At 48.7% G+C, this 27851-nt stretch overlaps 10 protein-coding genes across 10 annotated transcripts; 5 read left to right on the top strand and 5 right to left on the bottom strand.

Moving 5' to 3' along the window:
• Window positions 1-1004: 1004 nt before the first annotated feature.
• BC939DRAFT_462629 (uncharacterized protein) lies at window positions 1005-3066 on the top strand. Its single transcript, XM_051557147.1, has 2 exons — window positions 1005-1056; window positions 1107-3066. Exon 2 carries the CDS (start codon window positions 1174-1176, stop codon window positions 2902-2904), a length of 1731 nt encoding a protein of 576 aa, XP_051408585.1. The 5' UTR covers window positions 1005-1056; window positions 1107-1173; the 3' UTR covers window positions 2905-3066.
• An 877-nt stretch (window positions 3067-3943) lies between these two features.
• On the bottom strand, window positions 3944-5339 carry BC939DRAFT_290462 (mitochondrial PGP phosphatase-domain-containing protein). The gene is made up of 4 exons (XM_051551286.1): window positions 5126-5339; window positions 4818-4933; window positions 4346-4669; window positions 3944-4203 (listed from the first exon to the last, which is right to left on the bottom strand). The coding sequence occupies exons 1-4, from the start codon at window positions 5214-5216 to the stop codon at window positions 4000-4002; spliced, it is 735 nt and encodes a 244-aa protein (XP_051408584.1). The 5' UTR covers window positions 5217-5339; the 3' UTR covers window positions 3944-3999.
• A 79-nt stretch (window positions 5340-5418) lies between these two features.
• Window positions 5419-6070, bottom strand: BC939DRAFT_506449 (uncharacterized protein; the record flags this gene model as incomplete). Its single annotated transcript, XM_051560787.1, has 2 exons — window positions 5419-5723; window positions 5872-6070. 2 exons carry the CDS (start codon window positions 6068-6070, stop codon window positions 5419-5421), a joined length of 504 nt encoding a protein of 167 aa, XP_051408583.1.
• A 1783-nt stretch (window positions 6071-7853) lies between these two features.
• Window positions 7854-8353, bottom strand: BC939DRAFT_495841 (uncharacterized protein). The gene has a single exon (XM_051559662.1). It carries the CDS (start codon window positions 8280-8282, stop codon window positions 7959-7961), a length of 324 nt encoding a protein of 107 aa, XP_051408582.1. The 5' UTR covers window positions 8283-8353; the 3' UTR covers window positions 7854-7958.
• Window positions 8354-9355: 1002 nt separating this feature from the next.
• BC939DRAFT_462623 (uncharacterized protein) lies at window positions 9356-10040 on the top strand. The gene is made up of 2 exons (XM_051557146.1): window positions 9356-9872; window positions 9957-10040. The coding sequence occupies exon 1, from the start codon at window positions 9364-9366 to the stop codon at window positions 9712-9714; it is 351 nt and encodes a 116-aa protein (XP_051408581.1). The 5' UTR covers window positions 9356-9363; the 3' UTR covers window positions 9715-9872; window positions 9957-10040.
• Window positions 10041-13427: 3387 nt separating this feature from the next.
• BC939DRAFT_290206 (uncharacterized protein) lies at window positions 13428-14716 on the top strand. The gene is made up of 2 exons (XM_051551284.1): window positions 13428-13976; window positions 14057-14716. Exons 1-2 carry the CDS (start codon window positions 13527-13529, stop codon window positions 14570-14572), a joined length of 966 nt encoding a protein of 321 aa, XP_051408580.1. The 5' UTR covers window positions 13428-13526; the 3' UTR covers window positions 14573-14716.
• Window positions 14717-16533: 1817 nt separating this feature from the next.
• BC939DRAFT_506444 (uncharacterized protein) lies at window positions 16534-17138 on the bottom strand (the record flags this gene model as incomplete). The annotated part of the gene is made up of 2 exons (XM_051560786.1): window positions 16534-16610; window positions 16739-17138. The coding sequence occupies 2 exons, from the start codon at window positions 17136-17138 to the stop codon at window positions 16534-16536; spliced, it is 477 nt and encodes a 158-aa protein (XP_051408579.1).
• Window positions 17139-18061: 923 nt separating this feature from the next.
• On the bottom strand, window positions 18062-18867 carry BC939DRAFT_462607 (uncharacterized protein). Its single transcript, XM_051557145.1, has 2 exons — window positions 18589-18867; window positions 18062-18464 (listed from the first exon to the last, which is right to left on the bottom strand). Exons 1-2 carry the CDS (start codon window positions 18785-18787, stop codon window positions 18154-18156), a joined length of 510 nt encoding a protein of 169 aa, XP_051408578.1. The 5' UTR covers window positions 18788-18867; the 3' UTR covers window positions 18062-18153.
• A 72-nt stretch (window positions 18868-18939) lies between these two features.
• On the top strand, window positions 18940-20954 carry BC939DRAFT_290361 (uncharacterized protein). The gene has a single exon (XM_051551285.1). It carries the CDS (start codon window positions 19159-19161, stop codon window positions 20782-20784), a length of 1626 nt encoding a protein of 541 aa, XP_051408577.1. The 5' UTR covers window positions 18940-19158; the 3' UTR covers window positions 20785-20954.
• A 1850-nt stretch (window positions 20955-22804) lies between these two features.
• On the top strand, window positions 22805-25476 carry BC939DRAFT_462601 (mitochondrial carrier domain-containing protein). Its single transcript, XM_051557144.1, has 5 exons — window positions 22805-23041; window positions 23576-23738; window positions 23857-24820; window positions 24957-25083; window positions 25194-25476. The coding sequence occupies exons 1-5, from the start codon at window positions 22949-22951 to the stop codon at window positions 25257-25259; spliced, it is 1413 nt and encodes a 470-aa protein (XP_051408576.1). The 5' UTR covers window positions 22805-22948; the 3' UTR covers window positions 25260-25476.
• Window positions 25477-27851: the final 2375 nt, after the last annotated feature.

The following is a 27851-nucleotide window of genomic DNA, read 5'->3' as shown; positions in this document are numbered from 1 at the left end:
AGCAACGGAGAAGGCGCGTCGTGAATTAGGCTCTCCGATGTACGAATGCAACAATAATACATACGCCTTTGCTCTGCTCTCCCATGTATACGTATATTAACGCATAGCTATAATGTGGAGATCGATAAAATCCTGCAGTTCATCATTCCCTTTCTGTGGTGCAAGGCCGCGTAACGCGCATTCTCTTGTGTAAAGGGGACTCTGCACACAGATCTGGTTGTCGCCAAAAAAATGTGCCATCCTACTGTAGTCTATCTATTATTATAGTTGCCACCAAAAATAATAAAGATTCAGGCTCGCCTCAGTAAAAGCTCGCTGTCAGTACCACGCAGACCAAGCATGCTCATTGCTGGCCTCTCATTTTTTTTTTTTTTTTTTTTTTCTAATATACAGCAACCATCGCACTCCCTTCCCTTCATGGTCAGTCAGTCCTCATCGCTCCTTGTTGCACATCAAAAAGAATGAAGATCATGTCGACATGTAGGCTGGTCAGTGCAAACACTTGGTGAGCAAACCCGAGCTGGAACACCTTGTCTTTATTCCAAATTCTGGGACCAAGCCAGTCATTGGTCCTCCCCTCCATATATAGTTCAGGATGAAAACCAAGAATTCTCGGGAAATAAGGTTAATGTGTAGAAAAAAGAGGAGATCGGGGGGCGGTGCGGGCGGTGGACGAATGGGGCGACCCTGCGTTTGGGAATGGTGGCGTACGCATGTACGATAGAGACAAGGCCTAGAATGCTTCTGTCGTTTATTTTTAGAGCACCCAGACTCAGAGGGCGATCACTGTGAAAATAACAACAACGAAAGGAAACTTGGCAGGCGAGAGGGGGGCGGCGCCTTTTTCCCGCCCTCACTCTCCTCACACCCCTCACGCCCTTTGCACTCTTTCATACTCTTCACTCTTCACTCTTCACTCTTCACGCACTCTTCACTCTTCACTCTTCACTCTTCACTCTTCACTCACTCTTCACTCTTCACTCTTCACTCTTCACTCTTCACTCACTCTTCACTCTTCACTCTTCACTCTTCACTCTTCACTCTTCACTCTTCACTCTTCACTCTTCACTCTGCATCTTCACACTCTTCACCCTTTCTTCTTCAACACACCCCATCTTTTCGTCCTCGATCGAACGGGCTTGTACATAGTCTCGATCCCAAGATATTTCCCCTATGAGGAACGACACAGCATACAGCGGAATACGCAAAAGTCGCAGGCCCCGGTCCCGGACATTCGTCGCCCTCGCCCTCGTCGTCCTCATCTCTGCCTGGGCCCTCCTCAGCAACATCAGCGCCCTCGACCTCGACTTTAGCTATCTCTCACCCTCATCCTCCCCCTCCCCCTCCCCCTCCCCCGCAGATCGGCACCAACTACAGCAACAAGGTCTCCATGAGGAGCACATTGATGAGAAGGATGAGAACCATGTAGAATATAAACTCACATATCCCTCAACTCTTGGACCTCTTGAGCCCGCTGTCTCCTTACTCGACCCCAACACCAAATACCTCTCCTACTTACCCTTTGCTGGACTCACCAACCAGTTCATGGCCTTCGAGGTCGGAGCCCTCCTCTCCCGGAAGCTCAACAGAACCCTCATCCTCCCACCCATTATTTCCAACTCGCACGATCACGATAATACACACCAACGTTGGTCCAACTACTTTGATCTACCGAGATTCACACACCTCTCGGGCGTGCCTGTAGTCGAATGGGATCTTATTCGACCCTTGACTGCAACTCAACGGATCATCGGGCGCGATCGGGCAATTGTGGATAAGACTAGAACCGCTGCTGGAGAGCATGACTATGAGCTCGTGTTGAAGGCCTGGGATCAAGTTGCCGAGAACCTGACCTGCCATATCGTTTATGGATTTGGAGGGCCGAATCTCGAAATTAATTATTCGGCCCAGAACTTTCAGAGGCATTTCTTGTTCCGACTGATCTTCCAGCAACCACCGCCATTGAAACCTGGAATGACGGTCTACAACAAGACAAAGCTGACAGGCCTCACCACGGGACTCGACGACTTGGTCGCAATAGATGACTTGTTGGCGCGATACGCCGATAACGAGGACCATGTGTTGATGCTCAGCAATACCTTCAAGCTCAAGGACCCTGGGCATATAGGCCGAATCTGGAACGAGATTGGGAAGAACATCCATTTCGTACCGCAAATAATGGAGTATGTGACTGAGAAGATCAACGAGGAGCTGCAACGCGATCAGGGAATCGTCGTTATCGCCAACGACGATCCCGAGGAAAAGGTGTTCCCGGAATTGGAGGTTCCCATCGAGATGAACCTCCCCGAGAACCTGAATGAAAACGCAACAGAGTCCGGAGTGATCGCCAACCCAGCGGCGGAGAATATCACAGCACCCCTGACACGGATCCCCCATATCGCTCTGCATCTGCGTAGGAGCGACATCGGTTCGAAATGCACCGATACGACCATGGACTCGTGTTTGGTCCCATTCGAGCACTACATCGACGCCGTGGCCCGCGCACGGACGGCCGCCGCAAAACGCGGACTCGTCTCCCGACTACCCGTCGTCGTGACTACAGACACAACCTCCGAGCACGATTTCCAAAAGATCCAGGAGCTGGGATGGCATCGACTCGATCATGAGAAGTATGGGACCGCAAAGTTGTGGGGCCCATTCGGACCGGCCTTGATCGATGCGGCGGTGCTGGCACACGCGGACGAATTAGTTGGGAGCAAAGCGTCGACGATGTCGAAGATTGCGGCATCGAGGCAGAGGGCCTGGTATGGCAGGGAGGCCTTGTATCCGATCTTGAATAGGACACAGAGGAAGGCGCGGAGGAGATCGATGGCGGCGACACAGGAGGGAGAGGAGGAGGCGGTAGAAGAGAGCTGGGATGAGGACGTTCGTATCGTCTATTAGGATCGTCTTTTTTTGTCTCTCACTTTTTTTATATTATTCTTTTGCAGCATATTACCCAGCACACACCACACACATAGCACATCATACACACGAACTCTTATGACAATTTTTCAAATGACGCCAATCACGGCACCAAAAAGCACACCATTGAATAAATGCACATTTGCGTTGCCCGTCCTTCAGGTTTTTATTAGCGGTAAGAAGAATAAAACAAAAAAAAAAAGAGGGGGGCCGTTGATGTGTATAGTCTATCGCCTGACGTCCTCCTCCGTTGCCCTCCATGTTGTATTGGAGAATGAGAGGATGCCAGTTGTCGACAGTGGCTCAATGTCTGCCAGGGACACCCTTGAAGTGTCCAACAAGTTTGATACTATGGACAGTTTCGCCATCCTCCGTGGTCTCCTCCCTCGATACTGGAAGCTCCTTTTGGTCCGTGGTCGAGGGGGTCCCCTGGCCGACGGTGGTATCGTGAGCTGTGTTTGAAGCAGGTGCCGCCTGACTCTGACTGCCCTGTTGCTGCTGCTGCTGTTGCTGCTGGTCAGCAGTGTTCGTAGGTTCGGTTGCTGAGGAAGACATTCTTGAAGCGGGGCAGAGAGAGAGAGAGAAAGGAGAAGTAAGCGAGGGTGTGTGAGTGGATATAGTGAGGATGATGTGCGTGAGAAAAGAGAAAGAAATCCCCCTTTGGACCCTTTTTTAATGTGCTACACTTCCAAAAAAAAAAAAAAAGTCTCATGTCCAACTGGATAAATAAATCCTTGTGATTATGACCATGGCGTGTGCATGAGTACATAGAGTCCTCGACAATAAGTAGTCTAAGCATTTTTTTTTTACTCTCTCGTGCGAAAAAAAAAAAAAAAAAAAAAAAAACGCACCAACAGCGCCTCTTTATTCTTTGTACACGCTCCTATATCCAGCCCCCCGACCTTCTTCTATTTTCAACTCTTGTATGGTCGGGACGTAGAGCGTGCTGCCGACGTCGATGACGACGATGGCATCTGATGGCTTCTCTAACCTTGTTTCTGTATCCAAAGACCCCCCCGCGACGATGACGACGACGACGACGACGACGGCGACCCGGATCCTTTTGATGTGGTCTTACTTATCTTTCCTTGCCTCTGCATCTGTAGCAGCAGCTTCCTTGGCATCAATGGCCGCCTGAGCCTTCTCTTCCTCCTTCGTCTCCGGTTCCGGTGGTGTCTGCATCACCACCGCATGCAGATCGATATGAATCAGGTGTGCCGGTCGTTTGATATTCAACCGGTCCAGGAACGCCAGTATCCTGTGCTCCATTCTTCGGATCTAAGTATTTCAACCGCAAAAGTTCAGTTTCAGTTTCTTTTTTTTCTTTTTAGATCCATTTTTACTGAACGCTGTAAACGTTCCTCCCTCACGAATTCTGATAAACAAAGGGGGGAGGGGAGGGAGGGATCGCTTCGCTTACCCTAACAGCCATCGGATTATCCCCTTCTTCCGTGACAACGTCCCTCGTCAAGATCGTCAACATTCCATAATTATTCCCAAACACCACATCCGTCAGTGCTCGATCGCCCACAACCGCGATCCTCGGGGCTTGGATCCCACTGAAATGAGTCAACAGCTCCTCTCCGCCGGCGGGTTTCTTTTGCTGGTGTCGCAGCACTGGGACTTGAAGGGCTTGTTCGATTGCCTGGGCTTGTCTGTGGTCCTTGTCATCGGGTGTGCCTGCCGAATTGGAGATGATCACTAGGTGGGAGTCGTAGACTGATCGGCAGCGCTTCCAGGCGTCCTTTTTTTTTTTTTTTTTTTTTTGTTGGAAAAGGGGAGGGGAATGTTTAGGTAGATCGTCAGGGCTGGGATCGGTAGATCACTGCAGAGTAAAAATCAAGTGTCAACCCTCTCAAGACACGCGGGGGAGGGGGGTTCTTTTAGCCTACTTTGAAAGGAGGGTGCAGGTCGGCGCCGTAGGGACGTGTGAGGCAGTTATCCTTGTCGAAGGCAATAGCGACGATCCCTGACTTGCGGAGCTGTTCAAAATTGATGTCTCGAATGTCTACCCGACAGAACCGTTTGTGTAGAAGCAGAAATCGGTTGGTCGTTTAGTACCTGTATCAGTCTCTTCATGTATCACTCATGTCTTTATATCTCTTATATAATGTGTTTAAAGAGAAGGGAAGTGAAGTGAAGGGAAAGGGGCTGGAATGCAGAGCGATGTGATTGTAATTGCAAATGCGAATTGCTTTACCTCGGACAACGAGGTTCGGGATCATGAGACGAGGGGATGCGAGGACACGGAATGCCTGCAGAATGCCCTGCGGGTTGAAGCTCTGTCCCATGGTGCGCGGATTCGAATGAATGGGTAAGGTGTCGTCGTCGTTGTTGTTGTTACCGAATGAGTGAATGAGTAAAAGACCCTAAGACTCATGCATCGAATGACGGCATTTTGTCCGCTATGGAAGTGAATTTATTGCATTTGCACACAAAGCAGCCATTCTTCTACACCAAATTCTCTATGTACTAAAAACCAATTGGCGATCTCTAGACGGTCTTCGTCTTGCCCTGCAACCCTCCAAAGAGCGTAACGACCATGGCCGCAACATTCAACAACACGCGTCCATACTGGTTCCTGTTCCACTGCTGCATCTTTTCCCAAACCGTGCCGTCGTCAATCCCGGACTTGTTCATCCTAAACAATTCGCTATTGATCGGGAAGAACATCACTCCCGTATAAGGAAGCACCGAGGCCATGATCATGGCGCCGTATAGGAAGGACCGGTTCTTGGTCTTGTAGTACACAATCGTTCCTCCGATCACACTCGTCGCAATTGCGGTGATTTGGATCACTAATTGTGAAAGGAGAAACGCGTAGAAAAGCGTTTGGGTGTCAGTTGGGTCATGATTTAGTGACTCGTACAAATGAGTTATCGAAGCATTTGGTCTTGATAATGTTATCGAATGCATATACATATACAGTCTTTTGTGAATACGTACACATAGCAGGGAAGGCGCACTCACACCAGACTGCGAGGGCGTTCATGGGCGAGAATTTTTGGACCGCTGGCATGATCATGGCGTTGTAGCTCAATCCGGCCCCGGCCGCGATACCCATCGAAGCGATCGTCACGGTTTTGGTGACCAGTAAAATGTTCTGGCCGTTGAACAGTGCGTTGAAGTATGATGAAAGCGACATGGTTCTTTTCGATGACGTATTTGAACAAATATCTTGGATAAGCGAGGGAGAGCGTGAGAGTGAGAGAGAAAAGAGAAAGGAAAAGACAGTATGTGTGTTCGTAGAGGAACGGAAGGGAGGTGAAGGGGTCTGGATGGCAGGATGCTAAAAAAAAATTGCTATTTGCAGCGACGCACGCACCGCTTAAGTACTTAAGCGGTGCGTTTTGACAGTCGTCTATAGAACCTTGTAAGAACGCGTCAAGAACGTTCACGAGACGCGTTCGAATTGTGAGAGCGCGACAAAAAAACGGGGAACGCGGCAAGATCACTGTGGTACCCCAGTAGAGTGTCAAAATGGTACATATTCGTGGGCAAACAATCCTTAGTCGCTGTCAGAACGTTGTTCAGTCGCGTAAACACTTCTATTACTTCGAAGATGCAGCGAAAGCAATATTAAGGTAAATTAGGAACAATGTCTATATATGGTCTGAATGGTAATGTAATCTGTCTACCTCATGCCTGTCCGGCAACAAATACCTTCAGCCTAAACCCTACACCTTCCCGGCATCATTGCCGCACCGTCGATGAACTGGATGCAATTCTTGAGCTCCGATGTGAGGCCGGACCCTTCTTTTCCTTTAAGCTCAATCTGTATCGTTTCATCCGTCTCTATGCTTTCTCCATCAATACATCGCCTGGCCAGATTAGCATGCCCTGTGTAGGCTATGAGAAGGCAAAGTGTTCTGATACATGAAAGAGTAGTTCTATTTTTTTTTTTTTTTTTTTTTTTTTGGTAAAGAGCATGCTGTCTACGTCTGCTTATGCGTACTTATTGATTTTCACCACGTTTCTCCAATATCGATGCCTACCTCACTACTGACACTTCTCCGAATTTCTCGCTTGCTTTGCGGTGGAGGATGTATGAGCAAAACAAAGGCGAAGAAGGGGGGTATACAAATTTCGAGATGAGTGCTACGCGCTTCATACACTTTTTTTATTTTTTTTGGGACGCAGAAGCGAGAATATTATTATTGCGGTCGTGTTAGCCTAGAAATGTGTGCGATAGGGTTTTCTGGATAATTTTCTAATGTTGTTATGCTAGATATAAGAATGCATACAGCTTTGTTATCATGTTCTCTATCGTTGCTAAGATTCAAATAAATGATAGGTCCGCCAAGTGCAGTACATGTCGATCATTTATTCCTAAGAGCTACAGGACCTTCAAACTGGACCCAAACAACGCAAAAGTGTTTTATCACCTCATAGGTCATTCCTCATCTACCGAGTACTATTAGTATTGGCAATAAAAAGCCCAGCCCAGTGTTGCGCTTGGGAGATCAATGAGAATAATAGTGGTGTACACATATTTCTAATCTAAACCATCGATCGTCTTGCTGTCGTAGCTCGGCAGGTCACGCAACAATAACATGGATCTTGATGTATAGACAACTAATAATAAATACTTTCTTGTATACAAGCCCGCGACAATGACCATAGTTCCATTCAGCCTGGTTTCTGCAAAGCCAATAGACTGGAAGTCGTTTGTAGGATTTGTTTTTGCGCAAGGACGTCTCAACGTTGTTAAATTAAAAAGGATGCTGCAGCTTGTCAAATATCACTAGATTCAGTCAGTAATAGGCTGGGTCCACGACAAACTGAGGAGACTCCAAGACGAACAGGCATTTGAAAGACGGCACTCAGCTTCGAAAGACTGTCATTACCGAGATAGATCATGAGCAGCAAACCATAGGTGGGAAGGTAGACTGAATCTCATACTTCAGAGTGAAGACTTGAGAACAAACGTGTTTATTGATGCGGATACTGTATTGAAGGCCTGTGAGGCTTCTGTGTTCCTGGAGCGAGAGCGGAAGGAGTGTTGTCCATTATCTTTGGCGCCTTGACAGGATCTACACCAGGTTGTGTGTAACGTCGACCATTATGTCTTCGAGAAAGACTGAGCCCTCGTCTTGTGGTGGAGCCAGAATAGGAGCGTGCACTTGGATTTGAGCTGAAACTTGAGCAGGAACATGAACAGGAACTTGAACAGGAGCTTGAGCAGGAACATGAACAGGAATCTGCGGCTGGCTGACCAGATCCATCGCAGAGTCATGTGCTTGAATCGCCATCAGGTTTAGATGTTGCTGTTGCAGCTGTCGCTGCTGTTCTAGCTGCTGCTGCAGTTGCTGCTGCAGGACCTGTAACACAAGACGAAGGTTGGTTGAGGGAGACATGGTTGGAGTGGAAGGCGGGATTTGTGTAGGATGTAAAGTGTCAAAGATGTATTGCAGAAGAATGGCGTTGCGTTGGGTGGTCTGCGGTTGGAATGGGGTCTTGGAGGAAAAAAAAAAAAAAAAAAAAAAAAAGAGGAATCGCTCATGAGTTAAATACATAAATGCGTGGGAGAGTGGTTAAGATGGGCCAAGCATAGCATCAAAAAGTCGGCAAAGCGACGCGGCTGGACCAGCAGGTAATGATAATTATAGTATTTCTTGGTTCCAGCCATCATAATATTGGGGAGTACATGTACTGTCGTAAACATGGCCCATGCTTACTCCTCCATGAGATGAGAGTTAGACACACTCGACAGCAGGCACAGGACCGCAATTTCGGTAAAATGCAACAGCAGGATAATGCGCAAGGTTGCTTGTAGGGTAAAGGGTTCAGAAACTGAACCGATAAAGGACCGCAAATCCGACAGCAGATATGACATGCCCTTCCCTGAGCATCCAAGGAAGGATATAAATTCCGGGCTTCGCCTCGCCCTCTTGGCCCACTCATCCCCACTTCCTATCGGTCTATATCATCCCCACCTTTTCACTGTAAAAGCACTGAATGAAAACACCTTTACCTTTCGCTTTCGTCCCAAGCACACTCCAAACACATCCAGATACCACCTCCCTACCCATGGATAGCCTGCAGCGATCTCAAGCGGATCCTCAAGGACAAGACCAGGGCAGTAGCAACTCGCCCTATGGAGTCATCCATTTTCGATCTCAGGCACTCCAGCCTGCCAGCACCGTATCCGGCAGCATTGGATACACGACTCCCTCCTATGTGGGTCTGCAAACCTCCGACAACATCTCCCTCGACACACTCGGCGACTCGGTGCCCAGGAACACCCAAAGAGCTATGGACCAACAGGGTTCGCTGACATCCACTCCGACTCTAATCCTACCTGGGTCTTTGCTTGCAGAAACACACCCGGCGGAAACAGTGCTCACAGTATGTACATAATCGACATTGTCTGACTTATCTATCCTCGTATCAAAGCAGATATAGTTGGATTGATATCTTTATTTCTGAACCCTTTACATGCACAAACTGCTTCCCAAATCTCATTTTCTACTTCCCACCAGCATCATTCCTGGTCTCGCTCTGGCCACTTGCCTACAGAGACTGCCGCCGATACAGCCTCAGAGGAAGAAGTCCCAGAGAAAGACTTTCACCCTTGGCTACCAAGGCAAAACGAAACGGAGGAGCAGATGGTGCAGCCACAAATGCTACAACAAACACAGCATACACGAACTGTGCCCGAAGCTTTATCCACCCCATCCCAGGACGAAGCCTTTGACACTATGTTTAATTTTACGAGAAGTGTTTCCGGTAACCATGTACTGCTCCAGAATTCAGTGCCTGCAAGTCCCTCCAACGGTCCAAGTTTAGAGGTCCAAGGTCACCAGTTGCATCCATACCGTGAAGAAGTGGGCATACTGCAGCAGGAACATCTACGCCAACAACAAGAACCCTCGCAGCACCACTATCAGCAACAGAGAAATCGACCACAAGAAGGACAGCAGCCAGGACCCAGTTTGCTGATACAGGTAATGTGTCAGATGGATGCACCGCTCAGTTTACAGCAGGCGCTCAGTCTAACCTAGGCTTCTAAAATATCCACATCCATGCAGGCAGCAGAGGCATTGGACCGTTCAACTCAGGAGCGGCTCCTCTCTGTACCACCTGCAAGCGACCACAAACGAGCTGCCTCCGAGACTTTCTCGTCCGATTCTCGCGAGCAATCCTCTGACTCCGCTATTAAACCTCGCGAGGTGAAACGGCCAAGGGCAGCCCTCCCGGTGCAACTAAAGCTCAACATCATCAAATACTACGAGCAAAACCCATCCGTATCCATCTCTGCGCTTAGTCGACTCTTCGACGTGAAGCGCCCCACTATCTACGACGTACTCAAGAACAAGGACAAGATCGAGAGCTATGCATACGACGTTTCGCGTCTCTATTCGGCTCTAGATGAGAAGCGCATGTCAAAAAGCCCACTCGATGGATTGGAACGGCTGCTCAAAAAGTGGATTGAGTCAAGGCAGGGAAATGGTATTCCAGTGTCAGACAGAAAGATCACAGCGCAGGCATTGAACATTTACAGGCTTAGGTCGGATCTATTCTCGTATCCAGTGCCGCCTTGCCAGTTCACATCAGGGTGGCTCAAGAGATTCAAAAAGCGACGCGACGTCAAGACATCGCCTGTCTGCTTCAAGGACGAAGATATTGCGCGGCACCGCCCAGGGCTGCAGGACGCTCTTAAGGACTACAGTCTGGACAATGTCTACTTCGTCGGTACAACAACCATGTTTTTATGGCCGGCGCGATCAAGCAAGATAGGAGTCCACAGCCCACCTGGTACGGATGGCAACATGGACAGTTGCATTGCGAGCGTTTTGCTATGCTGCAATGCAACCGGGTCGGACAAGGGGGATTTGCATGTTGCAGGTGAGTCAGAAGAAGGGCTGCAGCTGTGGAAAGAAATGATATCCAGGCAAGAGCAAGCGCGTTCTTCACTCTAACACAATGCATATGTTATTGAGGAATTCAGTTAGGGAGAGCTTTGACGGTTGGTATGTTTACGAGAGTGATGGTCTGTTTGCGAACGCGTCCCCTGCCGATCTAGGAGGGGAGTATCCGCCTAAGAAATTCCTCGCATTGTGGCTGAACAGATTCGATGCCTCGCTTGACCGTCCTGTCCTGCTGCTGATGGATACCATCATCTATAAGAACTACGAACATAACCAGCACCAGTTTCAATTGCGGCATATCCGGGTCGAAAAATGCTGCGGACCATTTGAAGCATCGCTCCCAATGGCTGTCGGACTGGCCAAGGAGTTCAAAGCGTACTACCACATCCTCCTATTCGACGCATGGAAAAAGGCCGCCTCGTCCTCCCATGAAGCCTCCATCGAGAGACGAACGCTTCAGTGGCGTGTACGACTCCTTAGGGAAGCATGGGATGGAATACACAGAGCCACACTGGAGACCTGCTCTCGACCCTTTTTGGCGATGATCTATCCGGACCAAGAATTTAGCTTTCCCTCCAAGCGCCATCGCCACCGGAATTCGCTATTTCTGGATGAAAGTGATAGTCAAGGATGCGCACTGGGTTCCACACTGAAGAGGATGTTTCCGAAGATAACAGACACGACCTTGAATTACTACCTCGACCAAGACTGGGATGTGGGCCCAGCCTTGCACTGATGAATTTCTTATATTTCTGAAAAAAAAGTAAAAGACTCCCAACCCTGGAAGATAATCAATATGCGTCCGTTTGGAATCCTTCTCCAACATCAAAAGGCATCGATCTCTTGTTGACAATCATCGCTAGTGAGGACCAGTTGGCTTGTTCGCGATATCATAGAACACGCTTGCGTAGACCTGGTAGACCTGGCAGGGTCTCTTGGTCCACACAAAGATGGTGGCGGATGTCACCACGACGGTTAATATAGTCCAGAATCCTTTGAGTATCTCCTAAAGTGCAGTACATGTCGATCATTTATTCCTAAGAGCTACAGGACCTTCAAACTGGACCCAAACAACGCAAAAGTGTTTTATCACCTCATAGGTCATTCCTCATCTACCGAGTACTATTAGTATTGGCAATAAAAAGCCCAGCCCAGTGTTGCGCTTGGGAGATCAATGAGAATAATAGTGGTGTACGCATATTTCTAATCTAAACCATCGATCGTCTTGCTGTCGTAGCTCGGCAGGTCGGGCAACAATAACATGGATGTTGATGTATAGGCAATTAATAATAACTACTTTCTTGTATACAAGCCCGCGACAATGATCATGGTTCCATTCAGGCTAGTTTCTGCAAGCCAATAGGTTGTAAGTCGCTTGCAAGGATTTGTTTTTGCACAAGAACGTCTCAACGTTGTTAAATTAAAAGGGTGCTACAGCTCGTGAAATACCACTAGATTCAGTCAGTAATAGGCTGGGTCCACGACAAACTGAGGAGACTTCAAGGCGAACAAGCATTTGAAAGACGGCACTCAGCTTCGAAAGACTGTCATTACCGAGATAGATCATGAGCAGCAAACCATAGGTGGGAAGGTAGACTGAATCTCATACTTCAGAGTGAAGACTTGAGAACAAACGTGTTTATTGATGCGGATGCTGTATTGAAGGTCTGAAAAGTTTCTGTGTTCCTGGAGCGAGAGCGGAAGGGGTGTTGTCCATTATCTGTGGTACCTTGACAGGATCTACACAGGATTACGTGTAACATCGACCATTATGTCTTCGAGAAAGACTGAGCCCTCGTCTTGTGGTGGAGCCAGAATAGGAGCGTGCACTTGGATTTGAGCTGAAACTTGAGCAGGAACATGAACAGGAACTTGAACAGGAGCTTGAGCAGGAACATGAACAGGAATCTGCGGCTGGCTGACCAGATCCATCGCAGAGTCATGTGCTTGAATCGCCATCAGGTTTAGATGTTGCTGTTGCAGCTGTCGCTGCTGTTCTAGCTGCTGCTGCAGTTGCTGCTGCAGGACCTGTAACACAAGACGAAGGTTGGTTGAGGGAGACATGGTTGGAGTGGAAGGCGGGATTTGTGTAGGATGTAAAGTGTCAAAGATGTATTGCAGAAAAATGGCGTTGCCCTGAGTGGTTTGCGATTAGAATGGGGGTCTTGAAGGAAAAAAAAAAAAAAAAAAAAAAAAAGAGGGATCGCCCATGAGTTAAATACGCGACGAAAAAGTCGGTAAAGCGACGCGGCTCGACCAGCGGGCAATAATCAATAATAATTATAGCATTTCTAGATTGCAGCCATCATCTTGGGGCGTGCGGTAAATTGTGCAACCTTTGAATAAATGAACAAAGCAACAACAGGCCACAAATCCGACAGAGTCGCAGGAGACAGGGTTGGGCCGCAATTTGGAACGCTGAACCACAAATCCGACAGCAGAGGAATCTCGAAGAGGGCAAAGCGCCGCAAATTTCAACAGCCGAATAAACACTGGGCCACAAATCCGACAGGCCCATGGTTTTCATACACGGGTTCACTCAAATCGACAGCCGAATAAACACTGGACTGTAAAAGGGCCACAAATCCGACAGCGCCGATGGTATGTTCTCTCCCCCCGTGCATTCAAGGAGGGATATAAATTCCGGGCTTCGCCTCGCCCTCTTGGCCCACTCATCCCCACTTCCTCTCGCTCTATATCATCTCCACCTTTTCACTGCAAAAGCACTGAATGAGAACATCTTCGCCTTTCGCTTTCGCCCCAAGCACACCCCAAATGCGTCCAGATACCACCTCTCTATCCACGGACAGCTTACAGCGACCTCAAGTGAATCCTCAAGGACAAGACCAGGGCAGTAGCAACTGGCCCTATGGAGCCATCCATCCTCGATCTCAGGCACTCCAGCCTGCCAGCACCTTATCCGGTAGCATTGGATACACGACTCCCTCCTACGTAGGTCTGCGAGCCTCCGACACCACCTCCCTCGACACACTCGGTGACTGGGAGCTCCAGACTGCAATTGAAGACCACCGCCGACAGCTGCTGAGCCTGCAGAGGCTTCAGCACCAGAGGAACACCCAAAGAACTATGGAGCAACAGGGTTCGCTGACATCCACTCCAACTCTAACCCTACCTGGGCCTTTGCTTGCGGAAACACATCTGATGGACACAGTACTCACAGTATGTACATAATTGACGCTGTATGACTTGTATATCCTCGTATCCAGGCAGATATAGCTAGACTGATATCTCCATTTAAGAATCCTTCATATGCACGAACTGCTTCCCAGGCCTCATTTTCTACTTCCCACCAGCAGCATCTCTGGTCTCGCTCTAGCCACTTGCCTACAGAGACTGCCGCCGATACAGTCCCAGAGAAAGATTTTCACTTTTGGCTACAAAGACATAATGAAACGGAGGAGCAGATGGGTCAATCACAAACGCAGCAGCAGATACAGCATACACGAGTAGCGCTTGAGACTTCATCCTCCACATCCCAGGAGGAAGCACTTGGCTCTACACTTGAATTGCCGACCAGTGCTTCTGGCAACCATGTGCTGTTCCTGGATCGACTGCCTGCAAGTCCCTCCAACGGACCAATTTTAGAGGCCCAAAGTCACCAGCTGCATTCATACCGCGAAGAAGTGGATATGCTGTATAAGGCGCATCTACGCCAACAACAAGGACCCTCTCAGCACCGTTATCAGCAGCAGAGAAACCGACCACAGGAAGGACAACAGGTAGGGACTACTTTGTTGATACAGGTAATATGCTAGATGGATGCGCCGCTCAGTTTACAGCATACGCTCAGTCTAATCTAGGCTTCTGAAATATCCACATCCGTGCAGGCAGTGGAGGCATTGGACCGTTCAACTCAGAAGCGGCTTCCCTCTGTACCACTTGCAAGCGACCACAAACGAGCTGCCTCCGAGACTTCCTTTTCCGATCCTCGCGAGCAATCCTCTGACTCCGCTATTAAACCTCGCAAGGTGAAACGGCCAAGGACAGCCCTCCCGGTGCAACTAAAGCTCGACATCATCAAATACTACGAGCAAACCCCATTTATGTCCATCTCAGCGCTCAGTCGACACTTCGACGTGAAGCGCCCCACTATCCACGACGTATTCAAGAACAAGGACAAGATTGAGGACTATGCATACGACGAATGGCGTCCTTACTCAGCTCTAGATGAGAAGCGCACGTCAGAACGCCCACTCGATGACTTGGAACGGGTGCTCGAGGCTTGGGTTGGTTATTGGCGGTGGTATGGTATTCCCATATCAGATAGAAGGATCACAGCGTTGGCACTGAACATTTACAGGTATGTATCGGATATACTCTTGGAGTCACTGCCGCCTTGCCGGTTCACATCAGGATGGCTCAAGAGATTCAAAAAGCGACATGGCGTCAAGACATCGCCTGTCTGCTTCAAGGATGAAGATATTGCGCGGCACCGACCAAAACTGCAGGACACTCTTAAGGACTACAGTCTGGATAATGTCTACTTCGCCCGTACAACAACCATGTTTTTGTGCCCGGAGCGATCAGGCAAGATAGGAGTCCACAGCCCACCTGGTACGGACTACGGCGTGGATACTTGCATTGCGACTGTTTTGCTATGCTGCAACGCAACCGGATCGGACAAGCGAGAGCTATATATTACAGGTGAGTCAGAAGAAGGTCTGCAGTTGTGGAAAGAAATGATATCCAGGCAAGAGCAAGCGCGTTCTGCCCACTAACACAGTGCATATGTTACTGAGGAATTCAGTTAGGAGGGGCTGGCTCGATCGGTATGTTTTTGAGAGTGATGGTCTGAAGTATTGGTCTAGGGAATTCCTCACATTGTGGCTGAACAGATTTGATGCCTCGCTTGACCGTCCTGTCCTGCTGCTAATGGATTTCAGGTTCGATATGAACATACTTCTCATGAACAAGCCTCAATTGCAGAATATCCGAATTGAATCATGCTGCGGACCATTTGAGGTGTCGCTCCCAATGGCTGTCGGACTGGCCAAGGAGTTCATGGCGTGCTACCACATCCTCTTATTTGACGCATGGAAAAAGGCTGCTTCAATTCCCAAAGAAGCCCCCATCGAGGGACGAACGCTTCAGTGGCATATACGACTCCTTAAAGAAACATGGGATGGGATACACAGAACCACACTGGAGACGTGCTCTCGGCCCTTTTTGGCGATGGTCTATCCAGACCGAGGACTTGGCTTTCCCTCCAAGCGCCATCGTCAGCGGAATTCGCTATTTCTGGATGAAGGCGATAGTCAAGGATGCGCACTGGGCTCCACACTGAAGAGGATGTTTCCGAAGATAACAGACAGACACGACCTTGAATTACTACCTCGACCAAGACTGGGATGTGGGTTCAGAAGACTTCGGGGAAAAGTACTATGAACCTGGCCTAAAAGATACTATGGAATACACGTCAAGCAATGATGACATGGAATTGGAGTAAAAACAAATCACGATTAGGATCCCCTTGATGCAACCCGATCTCAGTTTCGGTTCCATTCAATATATCCAGCTGTTTGTTCCGAGATTTTGTTGAGATTAATATTACGAAATGACACCTCCAGGTTGTCGAACAGCGCGTTTTTGCTGTTGTGGTATTGCGAAACGAGATCAGGTCTGTCGAGGGCGGAATCGTGGTGCCATTAAACGAGAGTAGGTCTGCTGAGAACCGAGCCGTCGTTATGGATAAGGTTGCTATTTCGCCCTTGCCAGTTCAGCACGTCGTCACTACGGTGGTCGGCAAGGAAGTCGTGTCACTGCCCAATATGAGGGCCGTAGAAGTACCCATGCCTATCAGAATGCATGGCATTTTATCGTATGTCAACCGGAGATAAACTGTCCATTCAGTGGTGATCGAGAGGATAGGAATGTGGCAATAATATTGGCTGCGCCATCTCTTTTATACATAACACTCTCACTCCCGCTTCCAAGCACAAACTTGGGCGCAAGTAAGCTGCGCATCGGATTCCAGCCTTGAATTTCGAGACTCATGCAGCTTGGGCTTGATGATATTCCTGTGATACTATCGTTGTAATACAGACTCATTGCATTGCAAACGACGTAGTAGCTGGACTTATGGAACTTGTAGTAATAGCTGATCTCTGTTTCCGGCACAGTTTTGATGATACCAAACATCGACATGATCGCACCCATCACATTATCCCCGACTGGGATATTACGTGTCCATGCCGGGATGATGTAGACTCCCGTGTAGATGATGTATCGAGGGGCGAATGCCTTGACGATAAATGCTTTCCCGAACATTGTTATTGACTTGATGACACGAGTGAGAATTGTAGTCGAAAAGCTGACGAGCATTGTCATCATCAACACAAAAGACATTGTCACCCTGACCTTTCTTGGAGCGTCGCGGGACTCTGCAACGGCATGAAATATGTCCGAGAGCCCTCCTTGGTGAATCCATCGAATGCTGTTGCAATATGGACTTCCCGTATGGGCATACGTTATCAGCGAGCGCTCCAGGAGTATAATCAAGATCGATCAGTCCAAGCACGTTTAGCCCGAGGTTAAGGACTTGAAGGGAGATGGCGGCGAACATCTGTGTGCTTCGTGTGTATTGAAATGAAAGGGGTAATTGAGTGAGAACGGATAGGATCGTGAGTCTGAGTCCTGTGATGTTTTGGTGGATTGAGGTATACGTTGGGTAAGCTATTGATGAGAAAGAGCCAGAGCTAGGGTGATGGGAAGGAAGGTGTGTATTAAGTATGAAATGGATAGGCTACTTTGAGGTTCATGGAGCTTTTATGGGCCCGGCCATAACCCGGCTAGGTTAATCCCTGGCCCATTCTCGACGCTACTCCAAGTTGGCGAAGCAAGCACAGGCGCGACAAAATTCAAACTTTCGGTCAACAAGAGTTCAAAAAAGAAGCTCAATGACTAACGGTAGGCGATCGAGCGTTGGAACATGTTGCGGAATCCAATATAAACATGGCTAGAGATAGGGCACTGCGGATGGGCCCGGTGATTGAAGGAAGGATCGAAGGATCTTTTGCACAGTAGCAGTAGAGAAGTGAGGGGATAAAAGGATCATCCTGTGGACAGATGAGGCATGTCTTTAGAGAATGTAGACACGCGTTGTAATCTATATAGTTCTTATGTTCCAAATGTGCCCCTGGTATGCCACATTCCCGTACTTGCACAGTGGAAAGAGAGATCTACCAGGGGAACGAGAAGCGGGTGGATCTCCACATGCGGAAATCGGCACAAGCAAAAACGTGAGGTAATCGTTTCTCACGGTCCATCGATATCTCCTTTCCGAATCTGCCAAACCTCATCTTTATTTTTCCGTACACCTCTTCGAGGGCATTTATTTCTACAAGACAATTCGAGTCCGGGGCCCACGCAATGCTGCGTAGAGTGTAACAACCATGGCTCCATAGCTCAGCAACGTCCTGCCGAAATGAATGGCGTCCCATTGGATTAGCATCTCCTCGACCTCAAGGTCATCCCGACCGTGTTTGCGGACATCCAGCAGCTTGTTGTTGATCGGGTAAAGTAGCGTTGTCGTGTAAGGTGCAATGAGAGCCATCATGGCAGCTCCGGCGAGATAATAAGGATTCCTGGTGTGGTAGTACAATGTCGAACCTCCGATCGCACTGATCACGATGTTTGTGATATGGATAGCTATGTCCATTTAATTGAACGCAGGAAGGAAGGAGGGAGAGATGGCTACGGCAATTAGATCAAGCATGAGCCAAAAGCACTGGAGGGGATCGTCAACTGAGCGGAGCGAGAGATAAAGACGTACGTCTGGCGAGAAGATACATTTCAGCCCAGACGGAGAGCGACGAGGCCGAGGCAAACCTGCGGAGTGAGGGCATGATGATAGTATTGTAGTTGAGGGCTGAACCGGCAAAGATGCCCATGGAAGAGACGGTGACGATGTTGGTGACGAGGAGCAGGTTGGAGCTGCTCGCGAACGCCCTGAACTGATGTGCGATCGGCATGGTCTGGATGCTGGTGGCTGGCTCTCTTTGGCTGTGGTTCCTGCGGTTGGCAGTGGCTGCGGTGTTCACGATGTTCGTGGTGGGGATAGAAAAGGGAAAAGGAGACAGCAAGCAACTGCGGGGTTATACATACAAAGATGCCAATCCCTTACGGGTCACGCATGGACGAAAATGGGCGAATTCAAATCGATTGGCCAATGCGGCCTGACGTGCACACTAGAGAAGATAAAAAATAAAGGGTGTGATGAGCGAAAAAGAAAGCCGAATCAAGCAAGCATACAAGGGAGGTAATGAGGATGGAGAAAAAAAAATGCCTCAGCAGAAAGCGATCCCTCATGAAGTGAGGAAGGAGAGAAAGAAGGAGAAGAAGAATGTCAAGAGGTTACCCGCTGCCTTCTCTCCTTCTCTCTTCTATTTCTCACCACTACTTCCTAACCCTCTTTCACCTTCTCTTACTCTCAATCGATATACTCTTTCGCCCATTCACCCTACAGAATCAAACCAATACAATGGCGTCTGTCATGCTCTTCCCAAACGTGGCCACTCATCGGAGGATGCCTCACCTTTCCAAGGAGCCTAAGGAATCCAAGTTATTGAACAGCAAGCCGTCCAAGGACGACCTCTCAGTACCTTCTCCGCATTCGAAGGATGGTGTCACACCATGGCCTGCGCACGACCATCCGTCAGATACCAACGATGCTGTAGTCGATACTCTTAACGGGCTGTCTTTGAGCGGAGTCTCGCATTTGACAATCGCTTCACCAGGCACGTCCTCCAATGGCCAAAACCGGCTCCTGCAGGACTGTAGTCCTTCGGAGAGCAAGGCCAGTCTGACTATCAATACGACCCGCACGAGCAGCAGCGCCCAAAAGACACTCCTCACGGTTCCTTCATCTGAGGCACAGTCTGAAATTACATCCCATACGGATGTTTCTGCCAGCCAAGGGAGCCAGAAGCAACATGGGCAGGACGATGCTTTGCAAGGCCACCCTGCACAACTTGGTCACCAGCAACAGCTGCAGCCGAATCCCCTGAATGGACCACATGGTCAGAGCTGCTCATCACCATCATTGTCGGCTGTCGCGACTCCTCTCAGCGCCTTGCCCCCTTTAGGAGTTATTACAGCTTCTTCGTCATCGCAAGACTCGAAGATGATCAAAAGCGCACTCCACGATGCCTTTGGATGCCTTTATCATCCAGTTCAGCATACACACCATCCTTCGTCATCATCGTCCACCTGCTCAACGCCCCATGGTAAACTGTCGGCGGCACTACGATCGGGTGAGGGTACACCCTCACTTGGGATCTCTCCACGTGCTTCTCCTATGCTGCGTCCTCACATGGGGGCTTCTGCGCCAATTACACCGTTGGAGCTGACCTCAGCGGATGGACATTCAAGCGGTGGAGGATATTTCGGACAGAACACAACGGGATCGTCCTCTAGGCATCTGCACGCACAACATCATCAACCCCACCACCATAATCTGCTTCCTATCCATATCTCTCATGCACTCCAAAGTCCACATTCTCACGATTCGAGTCGACGCGCACCCAGTTTGCATCAAGATGACATCGTACCGCCAAAGACCGTTACAAAAAGACCTTCGTTGGACTTGAATCTCAACCCAACAGAGCACCCTGTTCTGTGTTCGTTGCAGACACTCAGTCTGACACACCCACATCCACCAGAGCATTACCATCCGCATCTAGGTCACGACTTGGGCCATGACCGCATTCCAGTCTTGCCAACTGAAATTACTCCTGTCACCGCACAGACACCTGCACAACCCCAACAACAAGGGCAATATACATCATCGACACAGCCACGTAGGGCACAAACAGCGGCCCTGAAGCCGATACAGTCAAAACTTTCTAAGCAACCATTGACACCTGACGAGCTTTTGTTGAACACTGCGGCTGCGAATGCTCCAGGCGGATCTAGTCTATTCCCAATGGACAATATCCATGGTGACGCGTCCATAGGTCGCCTTCACTGATACCCGGCTTCATCATGTAGACAGACAATAAAATCCAATTGCTTTTCTCGATTGGACTATACATATCGGCAGCAGGTACGTTCCATGTAGTCGGGTGAGCTACGGAAAGGTATTGGGGCGGGTGTATGCATGCTCCAACGATGGGTGCACAGTCAAAAGCAACAAAGCACCCGTCCATTGCCTATCAACTGGAGCTCGTGGACAATGTCCACGTGCGTATAGAAGAGAGCACTCTATTTCCTCTTTCTACTCGCACGCTATTTTCTGCTGTAGAAATGAGAAAGAGTACGAGGGCGTGCGTGAGAGAGATAAAGAAAGAAAAAGCCATTTGTGCAGACATATGAACATTCAAACGTACCCGTGGGACAGACATCTGACCCCAGAAGCGAAGGAGAAACAGGCACAGTTTGTTTCTGTATGGGTTCCTGCCCCTGTCTCGAGTAGTAGTTTAAGACAAAGAGGAACAGAATTCTACAAGCGGTGCTATCATTCCAGTGTTTGTTCCGTGGTGTGGATTTTATTTTTAGTCCCAATAGAATACTTTAATGTGGCCTTCGTGTGAATCGATGATTGAATGAGCACACAATGGCCTCACTGACGATTGAAAGGATACGAGCAGCAAAGGTAGACTATACAGGAACAACGAGCAGTAAACTGGAGTAGTACCGGCGCTCATGATGGGGATGGCTTTATTCTCTACTTTTCCCTCGCCCTCTTCTCCGGCGCAATTGAACAAGCTGGATTGTAACACTCTTCTTTTTCTTTTTCTTTTTCGTTCGGAGATGTAGCAACGAAAGAATTATTTTTTTTATTGTTGGTTGAAGGTTGATCCTTTTCTTCACTTCCCCGCACCATTACAACGTCCTTTTTTTTGTTTGTTTGTTTGCAATCATTCGATTCGCTTCCCCACTCTCGCACTCGCTCACTCTTCCTCTTCTCCGCTCCTTCTCTCTCTTCTACTCTCTTTTCTCTTCACACATACTCTCTTTCTCCCCCCCTTCTTTCTTTCCTTCACTTCCCCACTCTTCTTTACAGAAAACGATTATCAGCACCAGGAACAATGTCGACAGCAGCGGAACCCGACCCCGGCCCCGGCCCCGGCCCCGGCCCTAGTCCTGCAGAGACCTCCAAGGATCGCACCTCCATAAAGCTCATGGACCTGCCTATGACACCCAAGAAAAAGTCAGCAGCTAATACCTCCGGGACTAGTGCCGCCGCTCCCACCAGTAATCACCAGGACACCACTACCAGTATCACATCGACAGCCTCTGCAGCCTCTGCAGGAGCAGGAGCAGGAGCAGGAGCAGTAACAGCAACAGCACCCAATACATCGGATCAATCAGCGTCATTACCATCCTCCTCTTCAATACCGAAATCCAAATCAGAATCTGTCAACATAGAATCCGATTCTGATCCCACGTTCCTGTCTGCAGAGGCCAAGGAGCTACATTTACAAAAGCAAAAAGGAACGGAAACACAGGAACAGGGGGATTCACAACAGACCAGGCGCAGGATCAGCGACCGCCCTCATCACGAAACTCGAGAGGAACGTCAGATCCGGATCCGCAAGCAATTCAACCAGCTGGATCAGCAACGATCCGGATTCCTGGACACAGATTCGCTCGTCGGATTCTTTGCAGAGGTCACCCCGGACAAGAATGTACAGCGACGTTATGCGGATGAGTTGCTGCAGCTCTGTCACTCCAGGAACCATAAAGACCGCCGCCATCACCACCACGACGGCGCACCATCCATGGATGACAAGGACCACGGCCATGGTCATGGTCATAGTCATAGCCATGGTGCCGAACAAGACATATCGGATACGGATTATGCCGACAATAGCCATGGAGACCATGGTCACGGATCGGATTATCTGGGCGAGAGCTATCGACATCATGGACAGGTCGGGTATGATGAATTCGAGGTTTTTGTCGAGGAAAAGGAGGAGAGGCTGTGGAACCTCTTCAGAGAGATCGACCATAACAATGACAATGGTGAGTCCTCTACTGTTTAAATTGCTCCTTTTTATTTTATTTTCCTGAAAGGAGAGTAAGGACGCTAATGAAAAGTATTCCTCTCCTGCTCGACTCGTTCTCTGTCAATTGCAACAGAAATCCAGCCCGAAGAATTGCAGGCATCTCTGGCCAAGGCTGGGATCAACATGTCTGAAGCCGAACTGCAGCGGTTTATCAAGGCCATGGACAAAGATGGTGATGGAATGATTGACTATGAGGAGTGGCGCGACTTTTTGGTAGTAAGTGCCTAAAACGATTGGGAAATACTTACGTGTCTTTTGGGACGATCCAGACTCAAGTCTGGACATCGTGGAGAGATCATTGGACATCAAAGCAATTGATATGGTGCCACGATTGATTACGACGACCGGCAGATCAAGAGGGGGAGGCGACCTGGATTTACAATCTTTTTTGGAGGCAGCAGTTTCGGTAAAAGAGATGGCGCAGGGATGGGGTGATCAAGTAATGAAAAGTGAACACAGAGATTGAACATTGCACGCAGCAACAACAGCAATAGCAGCGACGGCATACATTCATCAACATGAAAAAACAATATCAATCTATTGTTAGCATGGGAAGATGGGGTTGCAAACGCTTCGGCCCTTCTTTTTTTCTCTTTCTCCTTTTGAGCTTTGGGCATTGTTCGGGTACTTCTCTTTAATTTCATTTCATGCATTCATTTCATGGCATGCAGGATGCATGACATGGAAAGGTATGTCACATAATCTCATCCAAAACCAACCTTTTCTTTCCGTTGTCTTGATCACCAATAGTTACTCCCACGCGAAACAACACTCAAAGATATCTATCACTATGTCCAGGAAGTCGTGGCACAGGTCGGAGTCGATGGAGATGTTGTGATGCCTCCGTCCGAGAACGACTATGTCGCCAGATATCTGTTGGCTGGAGCCATCGCTGGTGCAGTCTCAAGGACAGGTAAAGGACTTTTTCAACAGTTGACATGGACTCCTGCAGCATCTCACCCGCAATAAGACGTTATCACTTTGAGGAAGTAAACGACTTACGTTGGCTATTCACTTTTGATTCTTACTAGCTACGGCTCCGCTGGATCGACTCAAAGTATACCTCATCACCAACTCTGTGCCAGCATTGACAGGACCGGCAGCTCAGGCGGGTCTCAAGTATATACCCAAATTCTCCAGTCCGAATGCCTCTGCGGTTGCACCGGTTAAGCAGCGACTGCTCTGGAACGCCCTCATAGAACTGTACCATCAAGGAGGGATCAAGACCTTCTTTCGGGGCAATGGACTCAATATTATCAAGATTGCACCCGAGTCAGCGATCAAGTTCTATACGTACGAGACCAGTAAGGCGTTTATTGTCAACCATTTGCCGTCGCTGACAGTGCAGCCACATCATCATCAGATTCATTCGGATGGGTCAGTGACTACGACGACAGCAGGCTCAGGATCGAACAATGGAGGCGCGAAGCCGCATCATCCTCCAGATATTGCGACCTCGGGACGGTTCTTGGCAGGAGGCATTGCGGGAGTGGTGTCGCAGTTCTCGATCTACCCGCTTGAAACGATCAAGACGAGAATTATGTCTTCCACAGGCAGGTCCAAAAGAGGTCAGAGAGCGTCGTCAGCAGGGCCAGGAATAACAGCGGCATCTTCAGCAACTTTACCTTCAGGATCTGCACCTTCATTACCTACCGCAGCATCAACGAAGACACTAGCAGAAGCAACAACAGCGAGGAAGCCGTGTATACGCTCTGTGGCGCGAGAGATGTGGCAAAAGGCAGGGCTACGTGGGTTCTATCGCGGGCTGGGACCGTCGCTCGTGGGCATCTTCCCATATGCGGCGATTGATTTGTCCGTGTTTGAGACACTCAAGTTCGGATACATGCGGTGGAAGGCCGGAGTGCACGAGGGAGACGAGGGCAGTGAGGAAAAATCGTTGGAGAGACCGAGCGTGTTTGTGTTGTTGGCGTGCGGGACCGTCAGTGGGAGTGTGGGTGCGACGAGCGTTTATCCACTGAGTCTTGTTCGTACGAGGTAAATCCAGATCGAACAAGGATCGTATTCTCTGCTATGTTTTTTCTGCAGCATGATCTTCAGCGTATGGATACGGGATGAGCTAGATTTTAACGCCTTGACGATCTATCTATTTATCTTTTTTTTTCTACGATAGGTTGCAGGCCCAAGGAACACCTCATCATCCGCAGACGTATACTTCTACGCTCGATGTGTTCAGAAAAACATACGAGCAGGAAGGTCTTCGTGGATTCTACAAGGGCATGGTCCCCACACTCACCAAGGTACTGCATCAGTCTGATCTTCTTGTTCTTTTTGTTCAACACGAACTTTGCACCCTTTGGACGCCTGACTTATAAACATGGGCATTCGTTACTCTTGTTTATCTCAATAGGTCGTACCAGCTGTCAGTATCTCGTATGTCGTGTACGAGTATAGTAAGCGGGAACTCGGTCTCTAACTGACAGAGAAAAACACCGCCGATGCTGTGCTCTCCTTCCTTCCTTCCTTCCTTCCTTTGCTTCGCTCCGCCCCCGCTCCACTCCGCTTTGCTCAGGGGTGTAATTTTTCACCTCTGTTTTTCGACGACATTCAGCATAGTTGCATTCCGACTGCACCTTATTTATTATATTCGTCTCCCCATTCTTCATCTTATTTTCTTTCCTGTTAAGCACATAATTTTTTTTTTTTTTTTTTTTTTTTTTTTGGACAAAAAGCAAAACATAGATTCTATTAGACGGATATTTTTTTTTTTATATACAGAAAACTCTCCACTTAAACACCTCCTCACTCTAACCCCCCATTACTCAGCAGCATCTAGAAAGAAAGAAAAAAAAGAAAAAAAGAAAAAAAGAAAAGAGAAGAATAACGAATAAACGCGAACATTTTTTCAGAAATGAGCTACGGACAAAAAATATCATTGAAAAGGATCGTGGTAGATTCGAAAGAGTCTACGACGTTTTCTTTAAAAAAAAAAAAAAAAACGTTTACAACCGTGGCTACCAAGGCCGCTTGTCCATACACGCCCAAAAAAATTTACTCCGCAAGGCAATTTATTATTATTATTATTATTTTCATATTTTTTTTTATTGTTTTTTTTAGATTGCTCCCCCATTGCCAATGTTACTTTTCTGTCAAAGCCTTCTTCCTCCTGCTTGCCTTTTTCTTGGGCTGGTTCATTTGCTGCTCCATGAGTCTTTGGACTGTAACGAGGCCATCATAGAACTGTGCAACGCGCTCATGAGCCTGAACAGAACGCTTATTGAAATTCAGGACCTGCAATCCTGCGAGTGAGGTCGCACGCGACAGGGCCACATAGGCCTGTCCGGCCTCGAAGATCTTGCCCATATCGACCTTTAGTCTCTCCATCGTCTGTCCCTGCGATTTGTGGATACCTATATAACGAATTAATGACGAGTGAGTAGGGGAAGCGAGGCGGAGGAGGGAGAGAGGCATTAGAGTAAATTCTTCACAAAGAACAAATGCTAGGTTACTAAGAAACCAACAAGACGTGCGGAAGAGTGATATAACTTACTCATAGCCCAAGCCAAGATCAAAGGAACCTGAATCCTCGACGCCATAACCTCACCATCCGGCAGCTCCATCCTCCATTCCTCCGGCTTAATCACTAAGTCCACTTCCTCACCCTGGAACCTCACGACCGGGAACCGACTCGTCACCCACTCTGCGCTCTCGTCATCCCACGACCGATCCTCCTGGAATCCCACAACGAGTCCCATGGACCCATTCACCAACGTTGGCGTCAAGTTCTTAATCAACATCACCTGTGCGTTCTCCTTGAGCTGTAACTTCGACGGGGCCATACACGCCCTCTCCATAAACTCCTTCAATGGGCCGTCATCCCTAGGCTCATACACATACACCGGTCCCGGGAGTGCAGCCAAATATCGTTGATTTGCCTGATCGACCTGTCGTCTTAACGCAAATAACTCGGTGGCCTGGATCCCGTCATCAGGGTACTGCGGGGTTCGCTCAAGTTGCTTAAAGATCTCGCAGGTTGTATCGGATAGTTTGCCGTGGCGCATTTCTGTGAGCATCTGAATAAATCGTGGATCGCGCTGGCGGAAGACTTCGGTTAGTTGGAGAGTGTAGTTGATGCAATCGTTCCAGGATTTGGCGTCGAAGCATAGCTTCGGTCGCGTTACTGCCGCCTCTGTTGTAGGATCGGGGCCGAGAAGAGGTGGGGCTGCATAATAGGGGTCGAGATCATCTTCAGAGAGCGCAAAATCGTCGAAGGGGGGGTCATACAACGGCTTGGAGTCGGAAGAGGAAGAGGAGGTGGGGGCGCGTTTGATGATGGTAGTGGTCGAGCGGGAGGTCTTCACCCATGAATGAATTGCGGTCGGGGAGGGAGCCGAGGTGGGGCCTTGAGGACCGAACGAGCTGCTGGCGACAGGAGGCAGCTGGAAAAAGTCACCCGTTATAACCAGCTACGAGGAAACACAAATACAGTGAAAAAGGTGTCAACGAACTGAAAATAATGACAGAGGAGTTCGTCAACCGGGTCGTGAGAAGAGTTTCCGAAGGTGTTACCTGAATGCCACCAAAAGCCTTATTACTCCGCTTGTACTTCCGTGCAATCTGCTCCAGCTTATCAAACAGCTCACCGTCAACCATCGAGACTATTCAATGAACATCAACAACAAAGAAATGCGATTATAAGTGATCAAGTGCTTCACAGAGAACAGCACCATGATAAAAGAACATTAGCATGCGAAACAACTTACTCTCGTCAATAATCAACACCTTAGTCCTTTTCCACCTCCCCCTAGCCTTCTTGTTATCATCTAATCTCTTGATCAACTGCTCGACCGTCCCCGTCCCTATACCAACGCCCGCGAACGAATGTAAAGTGCACCCTCCAATATTGCACGCCGCAATTCCTGTCGATGCCGTCACCGCGACCTGTCCCGGTAGATAATGCTCCTTGAGTTCCTCGATCAACTGTCGTAACAATACAGATTTACCCGTGCCTGCGGAGCCCGTGAAGAACACGGATTTCTTTTTGTGGATAACTTGGTCAATCAGGAAC

This window comes from Gamsiella multidivaricata (assembly GCF_025024155.1).
Source record: "Gamsiella multidivaricata strain RSA 2152 chromosome Unknown BC939scaffold_72, whole genome shotgun sequence".
Taxonomy (NCBI): Eukaryota; Fungi; Mortierellomycota; class Mortierellomycetes; order Mortierellales; family Mortierellaceae; genus Gamsiella; species Gamsiella multidivaricata.
The sequence above is the reverse complement of the archived record's forward strand: the minus strand, read 5'-3'. Positions and strand labels throughout refer to the sequence as shown.